General features: G+C 39.9%; 1 protein-coding gene across 2 annotated transcripts in view; it reads right to left on the bottom strand.

The window, feature by feature from the left end:
- The window catches only part of nlgn3a (neuroligin 3a), a 223,590-nt gene that overhangs the window by 19,538 nt on the left and 186,677 nt on the right, over positions 1-17,375 (bottom strand). For both annotated transcript variants that reach the window (XM_088430611.1, XM_088430612.1), the window contains one exon: positions 404-1,193. In XM_088430611.1, coding sequence (XP_088286737.1) covers positions 404-1,193 — 790 coding nt within the window. The remainder of the gene's footprint in view (positions 1-403; positions 1,194-17,375) is intronic.

Below are 17,375 nucleotides of genomic sequence, written 5' to 3'. Positions count from 1 at the left end.
GCAATGACTCAGGCAAACGATAGAACTGGTATCAGAGGTCATAGCGCTTACTGTTTTTGAATGCCGTGACAGGAACAGGACAGGTTTCTTTTCAAATTAAGAGTAAATTACCTGCAAAAGGAAGCAACTACACATACAGTCCTAAAGTTTGATAAATGACAATAGCGTACTGCAGCACTGTTTTAAGTCTTAATACTTTTATTATTATTATTATATCCAAATGCTTTGCATTTGCTGGGGGGCCCTTTGCTCAAAAACATATTTCACAGTGGGCACATCATTGAGAAACGGTTGAGAACTGCTGCCTTGTATTATATAGTTGAACTTGATTCAATACGTTTTTTTTTTCATATAATTCTAAGAACATCTAACCAAATAGGGTCAAAAATAAGCATCGACTCACCCAGTCTTGGCAAAGTTGGTCCAGTAGGTCATTACCACTGCACTGAGCATGACATCGTTCTTTGAGAAGTTGCAGGGGAAAAGGTCAGTCGGTCCGATCATTGGAATTCCAAACACGTAGGGGACCTCGTCCCCGTGCGCAGCATCTGACCAAGCAGGCTTCATGAGACTCTGGCAGTGATGGTAGAAGGCATAAAAGTAAGTGGGTGAGCCATAACGAGCATGGAGATCCGCCGTCACTACAGAAGGCTCCACCCACTGGTGGTCGGTGAAGAGAGCCACCAGCGTTTTGCGCCTGGTTTCTGGATTTTCCTTATCCGCCCAGTCTGTGTACATGAACTTAATGGTCTCCCTCAGAGTGTCTTTACCCTCCGGGTAGCCGTAGAGACTGTCCACAAAGTCCGACACGGAGAAGTCAAAGTCGTTTCCAGAGACGCCGTCCTCGGAGTCCACCACGTTCTCCACAAAGCGCAGCCCCTCTCCTTGGTTGACGCCCAGCATGATATCGTAATTGAGGAACTCCCCCTGCTCCATAAGGATCTCAGGGTCATCCGGAATGACGTCGCCATCGATCACAGGTCCAAAAGCTACGTGGTATCTTGCGGGTTGTATGTCCTGCTCCACGAGCTCTCTGGAACTCTTCTTCCTCAGACAGTCCACCATGTCCGAGGTGTCCAGCACGTTACAGCCCACCTTCTCCGCCAGGAGGCGTGTATACTTAACCGGCTGGTAATTCACCGCCCAGCTGGACAGCGCCGAGCCACTTTGAATGATAGCTCGGTGGAAGAGACCTAGAGGAGAACACAAGGAACAGATCATACTTAGCGTGTCTCATGGATAATTCAGTTAGGTGCTACAAAACACAATGGCTGTTCATTTGGCTGCTGTCATGTTCGAGACCTGACTGTCAGCTGTGCAGCTGATAAGAACAACAAAGCGCAAAGTGACAACAAGTTCTTGCACCCACATAGGACAATAATAGATGCCTACAATAATAGAATCATGTCTGTGATAATGAATGCGCAGATGGCCTGGCCTTACAGACTGCTCGCAGAGACAGACGAGAGCACCAGCACTCTGTCATTTCCCTTCCCATCCCTTCAAAACCCACAGTAATAATCTGTATTCTTGTCAGAGGCAGATGCTGCGAATATGGCGCTGCAGGTTTTTGTTACAATGAGAACATTCACAGAAATAATGCGGGAACAAAATAACAAACACTCAAACAGCCATAGATTTCAAAGTTAACTTTGCAGATATTAATTCATTGGAAACTAATCATTCATTGTTTACCGCTTAGCTAGTTCATGAAAGCCACAGCCAATCACAGTTGACGGTGGTAAACTCTGTACCGGTAGAAGGGAAGAGTCAACAATATTTAAATACTATCTGGTTCTGATACATACTACGCTGGAAATGGTGCCCATATTCATTCATAGATTTCACAGAAGCAGACTCAAATCTAACTGGATTTCTTCTTGATATTTATGCTTATTTATGCTTCTATTTATGCTTTATGATTTCAAATAAAACAAGTTAAACTCTCGTACTTTTTGGACTAAGTACTATATGCAAACTTTCATAATGAAAGAGTTCTAGATAATCAAAGTTTTTCCTGGCTCAAAATGTTGATGAAAGGCAACTGTTGATGGGGTAGAAATCTCATTCCCATCATCATGTGCCCACACAGCTTACAAGTGGCCAGAAGGATGGGGTCCAAAAATGGTAATTTGGCCCCATAGCCACATTTGGAGCCATCATGTACCCTCAATAAAGGCACAAGTAACTTAAAGCACTCAAAATACATACTTACGTTTCCAATTATGATGATAAATCTGTTGAAATTCCACCAACACAAAACTTTTTACAAATTATGGACCCCCAAAATAGAACAAATAAGTATCTTTAAGGGTAATAGCTCTCAAAATCGTATGTTATCATTGGATTTTTTAAATTTTTTTATGTTTTTACAAATCCAGCAACATACGGGTCTCTACCTATCATAAAATAAAAGATTACTCTTCAAATATGCTTCGAAATTTAGTGTGAAATTTTTGGGATGCAAAAGTGGCTGTTACGCCCAAACTATAAAAGGGAAAACTCGAATACTGTTTGAACTAAGAGGCTAAAATTCCAGGTGCTTTCATTGGTCATCACTAGGCACTAAATCCCCTATCTGACAGAGGAGCGAACAATCTTGTCGGGGTTTTTTTCGAGGCCATGGGTAGGGGCGGATGTTTGCCAGACAGTTGCAGGATGTTCGCCTAAACTGCTTTTGTTGCCAGGAATTTTTAAACATTTTTAGCCTGCGCAAAATCTTGTAACAACAGCAGTACAGATGAACGTCTGGCAACCGTATGGACTAACACCCAGTGGCTCCTAGCAAACCCCAACAACATCAAAAGAGTCACAACATTTGACTCTCGATTGAGATAGAGCTAAAAAAAACAAAAAACAAACAGGCAAATTGAAGCGAGTCACTGAGAGGATCTGGTTTTGTGTGAACTGGACTTGAATGACCCAGGTGAAACATGTTCAACACAAAGCCTTCGGAATTGAAAAGAAATCAAAGCCCCAAGTTTATCTCTTTGCTTTGACTCAACATTTGTGGATCGCTAACTATGGACATTGATGACTAAGCCTTCAAACACTGTTGATTTTTTACTCCTCATACATCTACATGGGTATTTTTTTCTTCATTATAAAGTTACTCTACAAATCAGACTTGAATGACATTTCAACCACTTAGTTATTCATGAGCTTCTTAATAGCCTCACATGACATTTACCTTTTATAGATGAAACGGCTTATGTATCTGTTTTTTTAACTCCCATTGAAAATGCGCAGACATTTAATCACTTGTGTCTCCATAAGATTGTGGGTGGATTGCTAAAAATAAAAGAAAACTCCTACTCCTGTGCAGAGGGAATGAAGCCGTGCGTACTTGCCAAGAAAATACAACCTAGTGGCATCCACTGAAGGAAAGCGCTTGTGATGTATGGCAATAAACACATTATGATACAGACCGTCTATGATGTTAGGAGCTATAGGATTGTGTGCGTTGTGCGAACCGACGCAAACAAATCTACCGTCTCGTGGGTTCTCTCCCAAATTAAATTACCGTTTAGTTGCAGTGAAGAGCGAAGGAAATCCGAGACGACTTTCTACCACAAGGCATACACCCCAAATAGAAAACATAATTTCCTCAGAAATAATTGAATCGCATCCCTTCGAAAACTGTTCCCCTTACATGGAGCAGATTAAAGGTGACAGCCCCTCCGTTTGCTTTCCTCGCGTCATCGTCGTGTTTTACCGATCCGGCAGTCAGAGGCCGAGCTCCGACCGCTTGACCACGCTTTCTTTATTGTTCATGTCATCGTTACTGCTACGGTGATTGAATTCCTCTGACGTCGCCATGGTGGCGGGTTCAACAGACGACAAGTAATTACGAGTGGGAACAAAACGTCGCATGACGCTTCCACGACGTCGGGTGGAGACGCATGCTGGCATACAGAGTTGGAGAGTAATATTTCAGCATCAGTGTGGGTGGCTACTGACGTATCTGTGTTTATGAGGTAAACAGAAGACTTAAGTGCCAGATATATCACTTTGGTGGCCTTAATCAGTGGCAGCGGGGGGCTTATTTCTTCTTGGCAAAGATTAAGTGTTTATTTACACTCCTATTTACATTTGTTTGCAAGTAGTAAGTAGAATTAATTTGTCTGCATGGGCGAACTGTTAAATGTTTCTGAAAGTTACATTACAAGGTGCGTTGCTGCAGGTTCCGATTTGGAGAAATTCAACGTGGATGTTTCCGTGAATGCCGTGACGAGCAATAACAGAGATGTTAGCGCGCATAAAAAAAAGAAAAAAAATCATATTTTTAGAGTCACGCTTTATAGTAAAATCGTCGCTCACTTCAAGAACACAATGTGTAGAGCGTTCCGGATGGATTAGCTATTGTGCCGTGAAGCCCAAACACAAATCGCTTGCAATACATCGGACTTTTTCTTGCATGAATACAAACAGTGAGATCCATTCACCCATTTTCTGTGCTGTATATCCTGTTCAGTGCATCCCTCAGCTGGTACAACCTCAACTGATCGTTAACAATTGCGTTTGTGAATTGTGCTTTGGGTGAGAATATGTCTCCTGGCGGCTGCACCTAAATCAGCTATGTAAACCACTCTCATTCCGGTAGCAAAACGACAAATTATATCATAGATAGCGATAATATGTACCAGGCTGTCTTATATGCTAAGATGAATTATCCATTGTTGAAGTCCCAAAGCAATGGTTCTCAAATGGTGGTACGTGAAGGAACTACAAGGGTATACCTGAAATTTCAACATGGTTTCTGCAGGTATCAACAAATCTAATTTGAAACTTTTTAATGCCACGGCCGGGAAAGTACATGTTTTTTTTTCAAATTAAGAACAAATTAAGGGGAACATGAAGCAGCTTATTGCTGAATTGAGGTATAGTAACTCTTTAGCAAAACGTATGTCTAGGTTTTATGCATATTTTCATTAGAATAAATTTGATGATATAACACAATCTATCTTATGGAATTGCTGAATAAAGAATACCTAGAAATACCACTACAAACGTAGTTCTAATTTTGATTAATTTGTTTTGCGCTGGTTAGGAGATAAACGGCTGGAAAAAATATTTGGGGATACATGATTAAGAAAATTGTGAGAACCACTGAACTAAAGTCCTATAAAGTTATTGCTTTGGCATTTTATCTCCATAATCCACAGACCCAAACCACAATGCAGGAAAGGAGCTACGCAAATTGGTCACAACTCATTGATCATCCAATCATTATAAAACTAAAAGGATATATTCAAAACATGTCTTGCTTTGTCCTTCAAAAAAATTTGTGGCCTAACCACAAGGGCCACTTACCTCCTCACCTCATAAGCGCGATTAGCCTCAAACTGTACATATTTCCGTTTGATGTATTCTCATAATGTCCTTCAGCCGTGTACATTACATTTATTTTGTATGATGTGAAATAGAATCAGGAGAATGATGACATGGCATTTAGAAAGACTAATTCTCGAGAAGTTCAGGGTTTAAATTTCCAGTTTGGAGTTTGCGCATTTTCTTTGTGCTTGAATGGATTTCACAAATACTGCAGTGATACTGCACATCAGTCAAAAAGTATTCATATCAATTCATGAGAATTAAACCATTCAATTCCTTCCTATACTTTCACATTCATGTTTGCGTCATACCGGAACCAGAAAAACTTCCTGCTTCCATGTCAAAGAATCATGAATAATATACAGTAAGACCATATCAGTCAGTGTTTCTGGTGGCATGTTTCAAGTGTTACAATCTGAATAACACACTTTTTTCTTTGATGATTTTATGCTTCATAAACAAGTCTTCGGGAAGAAAAACGTCTTACACTCAACAACGAGAGTTGCAAGGAGAAACAAAATACAACTGAACAAACTCTCAAATATCCATAGAAATAGTCATTCGATGCACCGACCAAAAAGCATTTGGACAAGACCTGCTCACTGTGCTTTAAAGAACAGCCCCTACATCATAGCCCTATGTGCCAGAAATGCCAGTGAGCCGATTTATGGCAAACGCAAACCATCCCATCGGGAATCTGGACTATTGTTTGTGTTTTCGACAAAATGAATCACATTGGATGTGAAAGCCACCGCGGGCACCGCTGCCCTTCAAGCTGTCCCATCAGCTGTGCGTCTCCGCAGGGTGGTGGCCTGCGCTGCGTCGCAGCGAGAGCAAGCAGATGTCGAGGATTTCACCCACTTGAAAGTATTAGAGTGACAGCTATAAGATGCAATTTGCTGCTGTGGGAGTGGGGATATATGGCAGCTGCTAGGACTCGCTGCCAGGACTGACCATCTTTCTCACTATCCCGCTCTGTCCTTACTTCCCCTTTCCTCGCTCTTTCCTGGTTGTTGCCTCTCTTCGTATCTCAACTGAACTTAGACACAGCAAGCGAAAGCAGACGTGGCGCTGCGAGTTTGCCCTTGAGTGCCATCGCCACTTGGAAATGTTTTTGATCATACCTTGAAGGAGAGCATATTTGCCTGCAGGGAAGTTGCGTGATCAACAAGGCATACTTGATAAGTAATGGTACTCAGATATCAATCTGTTAATTAAGCAATCATAGTTGGGAGGGACACATTAGTTCCCCTTGAAATTTCAGCCGCTATCCCACTGAGGGGTGAACGTTGGTGAGCGTCGGCAAAGGTAGCAGTGGTTCTTCTGATCTCATCAGGTTTCAGTCAAGGTCGCGATTGTACTTAAGGATTTCGTATGGCAATCTGAAATGGGTTAATTGTCCTGAAACATGTTAAAAAATTCCTTGTGACGTGAAAAACAATCAAGATTGTTTCAGAATGTCTTGAGAACAATTGCTACTTTGAATGAATTCTGAGGCATGGCTAATGTGAACAAGCATTAGCTGCTTTTGTAAAAAACACACAGTTTTGCATCTCAGTGGGATAAGCCCCTATCACACAGGGGGCATGTTAACAAGTGTCCAAAAAGGTAGTGGCTCCTCTGATCTCGTCAGGGTGCATTCAAAGCCTGCCAAAACACCCCCAGAGGTCGCCCATACAACAATTGTCACATTTATAACATGTTCAAAATTTCCATGTTAACAGCAGGACAAAAACTAAACTGTCTGCAAACATTTGGCAACATTTTTGCAACATCTGCCAACATTTTGTCAAATGTTTGCGACCTACAACGAAGCCTGACACCTCCACCGTCACTCACCAATGTTCACCACCTCAGGGACAGGCTCTGTAATGTGACCTTTGATATTAATATCACAATATACAGTGGTAACTTGACATATGAGGACTCTGTTTACAAGTTTTCTCTTACAGTACAGTACAGAACAGTACAAAATCGTGTTTATTTGAAGGAGAAAATTTAGACCCTGAAGAACACAGGACACAAGTAGAAAAGTAAATAGTTTTTATACACGAGAATCCAACACATCCACAGTGAACAGCGAAAACTAGAACAAAACTCGGAAACAATGTATAGACGTGGAAAACTTTGTAAAACTAGTAGGACAGTTTGACAGCCAATCAGAGGAAACAATCAACTACTAGACTCGATAACAAGACCTGTGAAACTATAGACTCCGACATGACGGTTGAGTTTGACTTGATGTGTCACTGAGAATGTGCCCCGTCCTGGTGAAGGCTGAGTGTTTGCAAACATGAACATGTTTAAAAGTTCTTTGTGATAAGAGCAATGCGGGCAAACATCTGGTGAACGCCAGCGGCCCCAAACAAACCCCGACAAGATTAAAAGAACTGCTACGTTTGCCGACACTGTCCATCATTGGCGAAGCTTCAGAGCTTAACTCTTTAACTGCAGGAGCATTTGATATTTTCAAGAAACTGTGTTCAATCTCGAAAATGGGGCATCAATGCCACCTACTGGTGATTGTGCATCTGAAAAGTTATTCCCAAGATTGAAATTCACAGTGGCGTAGCGTCATACATGTTCTCACCCGCCAGGTTTTAAAATCATGACTGACAAGTATTAATGAGTCAGACATTAATCCTATAGGCTATATTAAAGCAAACTCAAGAACCATAGCAACCGCATGGCAATTAATACATCAAAGAACCAGTCGCCACAATAAATAAAAGACCCATGACGAAGGCGACAAATACATGACCATAGCAACTGCATAGCTGAAATCACAACAGGATTGGATTAACCCCCTTAGAGAGATCCATACGGTGTACGTTCTATCAAGTGTATTTACCTGAATTTACGGGCGAGCTATGAATGCAACAGGGCCGACGTGGTCCTGGTAGCATTCGCATGGAAAGCCGCAGACGGCTGGCTGACTACTGAGGAGGACTGAGCGGCCCTGACACTCCCGAGATTTATCTTTCGCTTTGTTTGATGAAAGGGAGCAAGAGTGAGTTGGGCTTCACTATTGTTTGCTGAGAATCATATAAATCCAGCGCACAGGAGCTGTCACCGGGGCAATAAATATGTATTAGAGCTGTGTGTGATGAGCCCCACTGTGGTAAGAAGCCCACTGGGGAAGGTCAGAGAGAAAGAGAGTGAGGGGGTGGGGGGAGCACCGGCGCTGATCACCCACTGAGCAAATCCACTAATTATCCACAGCAGGATGTATGTGTGTGCGTATGCAGGTGACACACTGCTGACTTTGATAAGACGTAAAGATGATGAATTAATACACATGCATCATCCTGACAGGGTTAATGTTTGCGACACTGGAGTGAAGAAACACCGCACAGAAGAAACACCACCATCGTAGGTTCATATCAAAACCGTTTTCCTTCGTAGAGGCAACAGATCGCGCTATCGTTATCTGCCTGTTTGACATGCTAGAACCCAACACTGAAACCGCGAGCTGATCCATCAAAGCACAGCGTTGTTGGCAGATTGAGGTCACGCTGAATTATGACTGGAGCTGCGAGGTAATCACTCATTGGGTCGCGGCTAAAATGCTGTCGCGTAACGCCGCTGCCGTCTCAACGCTGCGGTGAGCTGACCTTGACCGCGCTGCCCCTTCGCTAGACACCCGTTAAATGGCCATGTGGTACGGGCCCCGGATTGGTAGTATGACTTCTGGGGATAATTTATTGTCGATATGGGGAGGGATAAAAGTTGATGACCTCCGATAGGTTAGGCCGCCACAATTGACGACTACGAGCTCACATCTTTGCACGAGTGCTGTTTGGATTCGAACGAGCTCACGGGGCGCCTCTGGAGCGAATAACATGACGCAGCGGTGCTATGGACCACTGCTGATGTATTTCTCGGCATGTTTGCCTGTTAACGGACGAGGATGTCCTGTTGGTGATGAAGCCAGAAAGCGGTGTAAATGAGCGTACTTTGTAATCTGGAGCAGCTGGCAAATGGAGCTGCATTAGTAATGAACTTTATCAGACTGGCCGTGGGATATAGTAGATGACTATTAAAAAACAAAAACAACAACAAAAAAAAGCAATAAAGAAAAAACATTGCAGTCTTTAAACCTTTTCATACTGCATGGTTTTTGTGGCGCTCACTGTGAAACACGGCCTAGTGCTAGTTGCTATGCAACCAAACGGGGAGTAGCCTGGTGCAACATAAACTGGTTACAGTACTTTCGACACTATAAATTACACCTTGAAGCCTTCAACTTTGTCAAAATTATATTCCGGCGTGCTTTATAATCTAGTACACATACAAATGCATAAACAGTTTTCATTTTTGGGGTGAAAAAAATGAAATAACTCAATCGCCATGTAAATTCTTCCATTTTTACCTCTGCTCTTCAGTTATAAATGTATTTTTTTACAATTACAAATTTTATAACACCCTGTTTGAAATTATGATATGCAATATATGTTCTAATTTTGAAGCAATTTAAATGGGGCGAGGCGCAAAAAAACAACAATTTTGTAATAGAAAGTGTGATTTTTTAATATAAACCTAGAAGCTGTTTTTAAATAGGACAAAACAACATGTTTTAAGATTTTTGGTTGCATTTTTATTAAAAAAATGCGTGTATGTTTAATTGAATCATAAGTATATTCTTTTAAAGTCTTTATTTGTCTTGGCATTGATCTAAACAGTCTTTGAATCTATTCAAGAGGTATTAATGTCCATTTCGTCATACTTTCCATAAACTATGTTGATTCTTAAAGTTTGACTGATTTATCTGATTGTTTTGTTGTCGTTCCCTTTAGCGCAGGTCCATCTAGTGGATGTATAATGCAACCCCAGCCACTATGGTAGCTTCTACTCTATGCGCCTTATAATGTAGTGCACATTATATATGAAAACAGTTTTAAAGTAGGCCTTCAATTAAATGCACGCCTTAAAATACAATGCGCCTTAGTGCAGAAAAACGGCACATGGAAAAGCTCCAGTTGTGCTTACAATAAGGAAGAAGAAGAGAAAATGTGACACAAGTAAAGCCCCCAGTGGCTATGCAATATTTTATTTTGGCTCAATAAAAATGCCCACATCACGCTTTTCTACCATTTTTGGTCAACATAGTGGAGATCTTGCTGTGTCTGAATCCTCATGTCTCAGTGCATCAATTGTCCTTTGTCCCAAAGCGCAGTACACTGCATTTAATTGAATAGTTGACAAATAATTGGTTATAAAAATAGCAATTATTTTCAATGATCAATTAATCATTTGGACACTTTTTAAAAAATTCAAATTGCCCAAATCTTAAAATATTCAGCTTGTCGACATGAGTCTCAGATTTCAGGAGCGCTGCATGAAAGCAGACTGTTTATCTTCATGCGGAATCAAAACAAATTGCTTTTACGCAGGAAAAAATGCTGATCATTGCGTTCCAATTTACTGACATAACGAGGACCAAACTAGTAACCTAATCATGTTTGTGCATCCTCTGCACTGTCAATTTCAAATACGGTCCTGTTTTCAACACAAAGGGATGTTCTTCCGTGAAATGCCGGATTAAGTCAGTCATTTAACGCAAGGAATGCAGTTTTATTTTTCAATACATTGTCCTGCTGTATTGAAAACCTGGCAAGAACCAGCTAACTAAAGGAAAAACTAGCAGCCTTTGCCCTTGATGAAGCTGCACTAAAAGGAATGTCAACAAAACAATCAGATAAGCAAGTTAAACTTTATTAATAGACAATCAGAAATTAAGAATAAAGATGATTTGTGGAACAGCTGAAGAATGGGAAAACACACCTCTTGATTACTTTAAAATGCTATTTAGATCAATGTGAAGACGCATCAAGAGTTTAAAAGATTATAATTTTGATTCAATTAAATATTATTATTATTACTATTATATTTGTTTTAATTAAATTTTGACCAAAAAGTATAGGATTTTCTGCACTATAACACACCCCAGATTATCAGGTGCGCCTTCAATGAATGTCCCTTTTTAAAACTGTTTTCATGTATAGGGCGTACCACATTATAAGGCACATAGTATAGAAGCTACAATACTAGCTGGGGTTGCATTATGTATCCACTAGATGGAGCTGCGCTAAAGGGAATGTCAACAATTCATTCAGATGTTAGTCAAACTATTAATAGAATAAAAGCGTTCTCACAACTTTGTTCACTCCTACAATAAATAAACAGCTGTTTTAGTTGAGTACAATCTGTAGAATGGGAATAAATGAATCGCATTAAAAGACTGTTTGGATCAATGCGAAGATTAATCAAGAGTTTAAAAGTATATAAATATGATTCAAATCAATATTAAAATTGCGACCAAAAACCGTAAAATATATTGTTTCCTAAAAAAACAATTTCTGAATTTGTTTTTATTAAAGAGTGCATTTACAAAATCTTGTGCCCCTTGTCCCTATATACATTTCTTCAAAATTGGAGCATAACTAGCATATCAAAACCGAAAACAGGGTGTTTTAAAACTGTTAATTGTAAAAAATACATTTATATCTGAAACGCAGAGGTAAATATTGAACAATTTACATGGCAATTAAGCTATTTTATTTTTTTCGTCCACCCAAAATGAAAACATGCGGGTTATGCACTATATAAGGCACATCGGATTATAAGGCACAGTGTCATCTTTTGAGAAAATTGAAGGCTTTTATAGTGCAAAAAATGCGGTACTGTACTGCTCCATCACATTCTCTTTCTGTAGTCACTCTGCAATCCCTCCGCCCCCATCACTCCCATTGAATGTGCAGGCTGTCGTCACAGCTAAACTTCAAACCAAAACATCTTTCATTTGGGGGCCTATTTACAATTGTTTACAGTAAATTCCTCTCTGCGCAGCGCAATTTGAAAAGGCCTAGTGTCAAACTACTTTCCCACTCTATACATGATAAAATAAACACACAACAAAACATAACATTTCAAAAAGCTAACCCTAAGAAATCTTACATTTTCGCACAAGCAGTATAACCGAAACACCAAAATGTACCATTTTGTGCAGTTCTCTACCCCGTAGCTCCAGCTAGATCTTCTCCTTGCCTCTCCCTCGTCTTTAATCTTTCCTTACTCTGTTTTGCGTCGCCCTCGATCGAGCTCTCGCTGTCTCTGTTCCGAGGGCCCGTGCTGAGTCCCTCCTTGCTAATTATTACGCATAAGCCTGTGCTCAACGAAGCCTAAATTCCTCTGAGCCATCTTACCTCCACCATCTACTCGCTGTAAGCAAATCTCCACAGACCAGTGCTCTATACGGCGCACCCTCTGTTGTAAAAAAAATACATAAAAAAACTAAAATGCGTTTAGTGAAAATATTGCTAAGTTTCACTTTTCCTCCCTCTCTGCTGTTTTTCTATTATTCATTTTAAGCCTCATCTCCTACAAGGAATCATTATTTCAGACCAAACGATAAAGCTATATGAAGTGGTTTATTTCACCTCGGGAGATTGAATTAGCCCCATTTTACATCTTTGGTCACTTGCAGCCAGAAGGTCAAAACTGCAAAAATCGCCAGTCTCCTCAGCAATGTTCACCGCAAAAAATATAGCCTAAACAAAATATGAATATAAATAATAAGAATGAGTCATTATCTATTATACTTTGGATGGCCATAAAATAAATGTCACTTTGTAAGCACTACTTTTGACGTAATCGCGAATGATGAAATTTAGCTTCGAAAGTAGAGTTCTTCTGTTGGTTTTCTTTAACTGACTGAAAATTGTAATAAACATTTGAATTGTTGTCACCAACAGTTACAGTAAACATTTTTGTTTTGACTTCATATTTCTTAACCAGAATACCATATGTATCGTTTCACAACAGATCCATTTGAAATATCGTATTTTCCGGACTATAAACCTCAACTTTTTTCTCAAGATTTGAGCCCTTAGGTTGATAAGTCTAGTGTGATTAATCAGATTTTTTCTTTCCTAGGAGACAATCAACTTGTGAAGCAAATGTATGTATCTGTTTGTGTTAATTAATGAAGCAACTATGAAATTAATGAAACAACTATGAAATAAATCTGAAAAGATGTGAGTCATTGGGTAATAAGTATAATATACGTAAGTGTTACGCATATATAATATACATGTTTATAATTAAAAAACATCATAAAAAACATATAGATGGATTTATATACCTTTATGTGACGAGCTTGGCCATATTCCGTAGTGAGGCTAGCCTAACCTAGGCTAGCTTAGCCTTCTTCGTATTTCTTGATTATTTCCAGCTTCGTGACAATATAAATCATCATCTCTCTTTAATATCACTCGCAATCTTGGGACCCATTGCTCACCCAATCTAGTTTGAATTAAGCAGTAAAATGCACAATAAATAGTTATTTTAAGCATTCAGATGTGATCCAGTCCCTAGCATGCCACCAGAAAATAAGTGCAATTACCTAACAACGCCTGCAGATGGAGATAAAACAACACAAATACAACCAAGCCCCTAGGGTCATGACAGAAAATACCACAAAGAGAGGACGAAAACACTCAGTATTCCACATTGTAAAATGAAAAAAAGCCAGGGACGCTGTTACACGGGGGTCCACTGTATATTTAAACAACTTCCATATGCCATCTTTCTGCGTAAATATCTATATTTATATATCTATATCATTATACTGGTGCTGCTTATATTCCGGAAAATACGGTACACACATACTGTAAACACTTCAACATGAGTGTACAAACTACTTCAATAAAACTCTCCACTATCAACAGTTATGTCATAAAAATAACATGTGGCTGAATATTTTTACATAAAACACGATAATAGCCACATCACATCTATATCACATTCTAGGCCTCGTTATAATCGCACATGATTGCACCACATTAGCCATTGTGCTCCTGGCTAGTTAGCGCATTTCAACTCACCAACAAGATGCCACAAAGCCTTTACTACCTTAGGGCACACATAATTCCAATTCCTCTCTATCTAAATATTACAGTAACAGAAATCGGCAACAAACTTACAGACTGACAAATTGTATGAGAATATAATATCACAGTAGCAGCCTACACTGCAGACAGTAAACGCAAGCAGATAACGCCAATTAGCATGAGAGGCAAACTCAACAAGACAAGTGGAAAAGTTATTCAAATCGAATTTTCATATCCTACTGCTGATACACTAGTGTGTGATTGTATCTTAAGAATGTACGTCTGGTTAAAATCTCGAAGGTTTTCTCCACGGAAATACATTAATCGATAACAACCAATCACGAAGGTAAACGCAAAGAGACTAAAAGCTAACTGCATATAATTTCCCCGAAAACACTTTTATAAATATTAGCATTATTAACGACACCTGTTTAAAATGATTTATACCTGTGCATACATTTCAAAAAGTAAATTTTTAGAAAGGAAAAAAAAGCTTAAGAAATATATTCTTATGTTTTGTCTGAAAATGAAAATTATAGTGTGTATTATTTCAAGATATTAAATCTAACTTTTTTCTTAAGATTTCTTTGCTCAAAACATTCATTTTTCCTTGTAACAAGATGCAAAAATGGTTTTTGGATTATCTTCATGTTAAGGCCAAGATCAATTTTCTCAATATAGGAAATAAGTAGAAAACCAACATTTTTCCCAATTTTTAAATGACCGTACTTTCCGCATTATAAGGAGCACATAAACCTTAAATTTTCTCAAAAGCTGACAGTGCGCCTAATAATCCGGAGTGCCTAATACATTGCATAAAAAGCCAAATTATGTTCTGGTTTACGCTTATCGGTACATCCAAAAACCATCCCCTCCAAATTTTCCTGTAATCATCCACAAATTAAGTCTTGCTCTATCCTCAACTGACAAATCATGAAAAACACTACCGCCATCCAACACAGATTAAATTCACTTTCCCGGAGTTGCCATAGCAATATTTTAGCTAAGAGCAGTGAAGTTCAAAACAGAAGGATTGACCTTCTTGTCCTCTATCCGGACCATAAAAAAGAGGCTATGTTTGAGAGGCCCGTCTTTTCATCTATCAGCGTGAGACATGCTTCATGCTAACCTTATATAACGTTGTTTGGTCTTCAGTTGGAGCCTCTGAAGAGCTCGCCTGCTTGCCTGCAGGCTGCAGCTTTGGCCAGATAAAGAGTTTGATCCGTAAGTGTGGATGGAGGGGGAAAAGAGGGAGGAAATAGAAAAGTAGAGCAAAGAAGAAAAAGAAGTGAGAAATAACACAGGAAGCGAGAGAGGGGAGGAAGAGGATGAATAAAGAACGGCCTAATTGACAGGCTGTACGGCAGATCGATATGCATCTGAGAACGGTGCGTGTGGTATCGCCTCCAAATTATGACAAAGACATTTAACATTCACTGGTCAATACAACATACGGCGCACACACACGTGCGCGGAGGCTGGCTTCCCTCCGTCTGTATGCACAGCACAGCAGGCTTCCATCTCCTCGTTGAACTCATCAATCTGGCTGCTAATCAACAGGCGGGCAGACAAGGCATAACCTGAGAGGAAAATAATTTGCCGTTTAATTCGTGGAATCCATTCGGGCCTGCGGGTCAGGCTTACTACTTTGGGATGTTTCCGTGTGGAGAAATTCTTAGATGGCGAAAACAGAATCCTCTAATATATATATATATATATATATATATATATATATATATATATATATGTGTGTGTGTGTGTGTGTGTGTGTGTATGTGTGTATATCTCACACTACCAGGACTGTGTCGTCCCTTGACTGAAAAAAAATGTGAAAATCACGTGGAACAAAATGCCTCAAAAATGATGAAAATACTACACAAGGGTTTAATGTTGGGAGGCATTTGTGATGTGTTGTCTGGGATTTTGAAATTGAATGTGGCACTCCACATGGGATAATGCTTTTATTTTATTATTTTAAATGCCATTTGATCCACTTAAATGATTGCAACCACTTAAACTAAAGGTTATAGCATTTTTTTACATGAATCAAGCAGAAAAATTCACTTGTTTTTATCCAGCCATTTTGGGGCAGCCATTTTGTTGCGAATGAAAATGACACCACAGTTGCGCTGAGCTCAGATAAGGAACAATCACGGCTCAACTGTTTTCTAAATGTGGTCATGTGGTTGTTAACTTAGCCGCTGTGATGTCATTTGCAGTCAACAGCAAGTGATAAAATGGCCACAAGATGGCAGAAGGATTTTCAATCCCTGGTACCTATTGGAAGTTTTTACAAATATTCTCAAGTCTTAGGCAGGGACTAAAATCCACAAATGAGTTCAAATCCACATCACTCCGGCCTTCCTGTGTGGAGTTTGCATGTTCTAGGCACTACGACCCTAATGAGAAAAAGCTCCTTGTTGTTGCTGCATGAAAACTACAAGGCAGCTTTTATTCACCACAGAGAGCGACGGTACATTTTCCTTCAGTCCATAAAAATCTAGTGATCAAACTACTCTTTTCCATACTCGTTCAGCTACATCTACATAGTCATAACTTACTCTCACAGCTACGACAAGGAGGCTGCACGCTGAATTTTTCCAATTGCACTCACGTAAGTGTCACTAATGCCGCAGCCTGTGAGAGGCAAAAATCTGTTATCTCCTCGTTCTTCATTGTGTTCTGGCATTCGAGGCGGCATTCACCACGCTCGCTCCATGCCGCTTGTGTTTAGATGCGGGCCCGATACGGGACACAACAACATGCACGACGCCTCAAATAGGCGCCAATGCGGAAATGGGAAAGAATAATGAGTTATTACAGGGTTATCTGTGTGTATCTCCATGTCATGACTGTGTAAGCGGCTCTGCTAATCTCATTAGATGAGACAAGTTGTTAAAGATGTTTTCTGATTTCTCCCTCTCCTCCTGCTGTGTCCACAAATAGATTCCAGATCAGGGAGCGGAGAGGAAACGATTAGAGCCTATAGTTCCCACAGACACTGCGCTTAATTGGACGATGGGCCATGTGATAGCTGGGCGGCAAGAGTAAAAGTCCTGACTCCTGCTGTTTCTAAATACCCTATTTTTCGGACCACGAGGCACAGAATGGAAACATCTATTTTGGGAAATTTCCATAAATAGAGCAGAT

This window comes from Hippichthys cyanospilos, chromosome 13, assembly GCF_059441005.1.
Source record: "Hippichthys cyanospilos isolate Australia breed blue-spotted pipefish chromosome 13, RoL_Hcya_1.0, whole genome shotgun sequence".
In the NCBI taxonomy this organism is placed as follows: Eukaryota; Metazoa; Chordata; class Actinopteri; order Syngnathiformes; family Syngnathidae; genus Hippichthys; species Hippichthys cyanospilos.
Note: the sequence above shows the minus strand (reverse complement) of the source record. Positions and strands in the feature narration are given on the sequence as shown.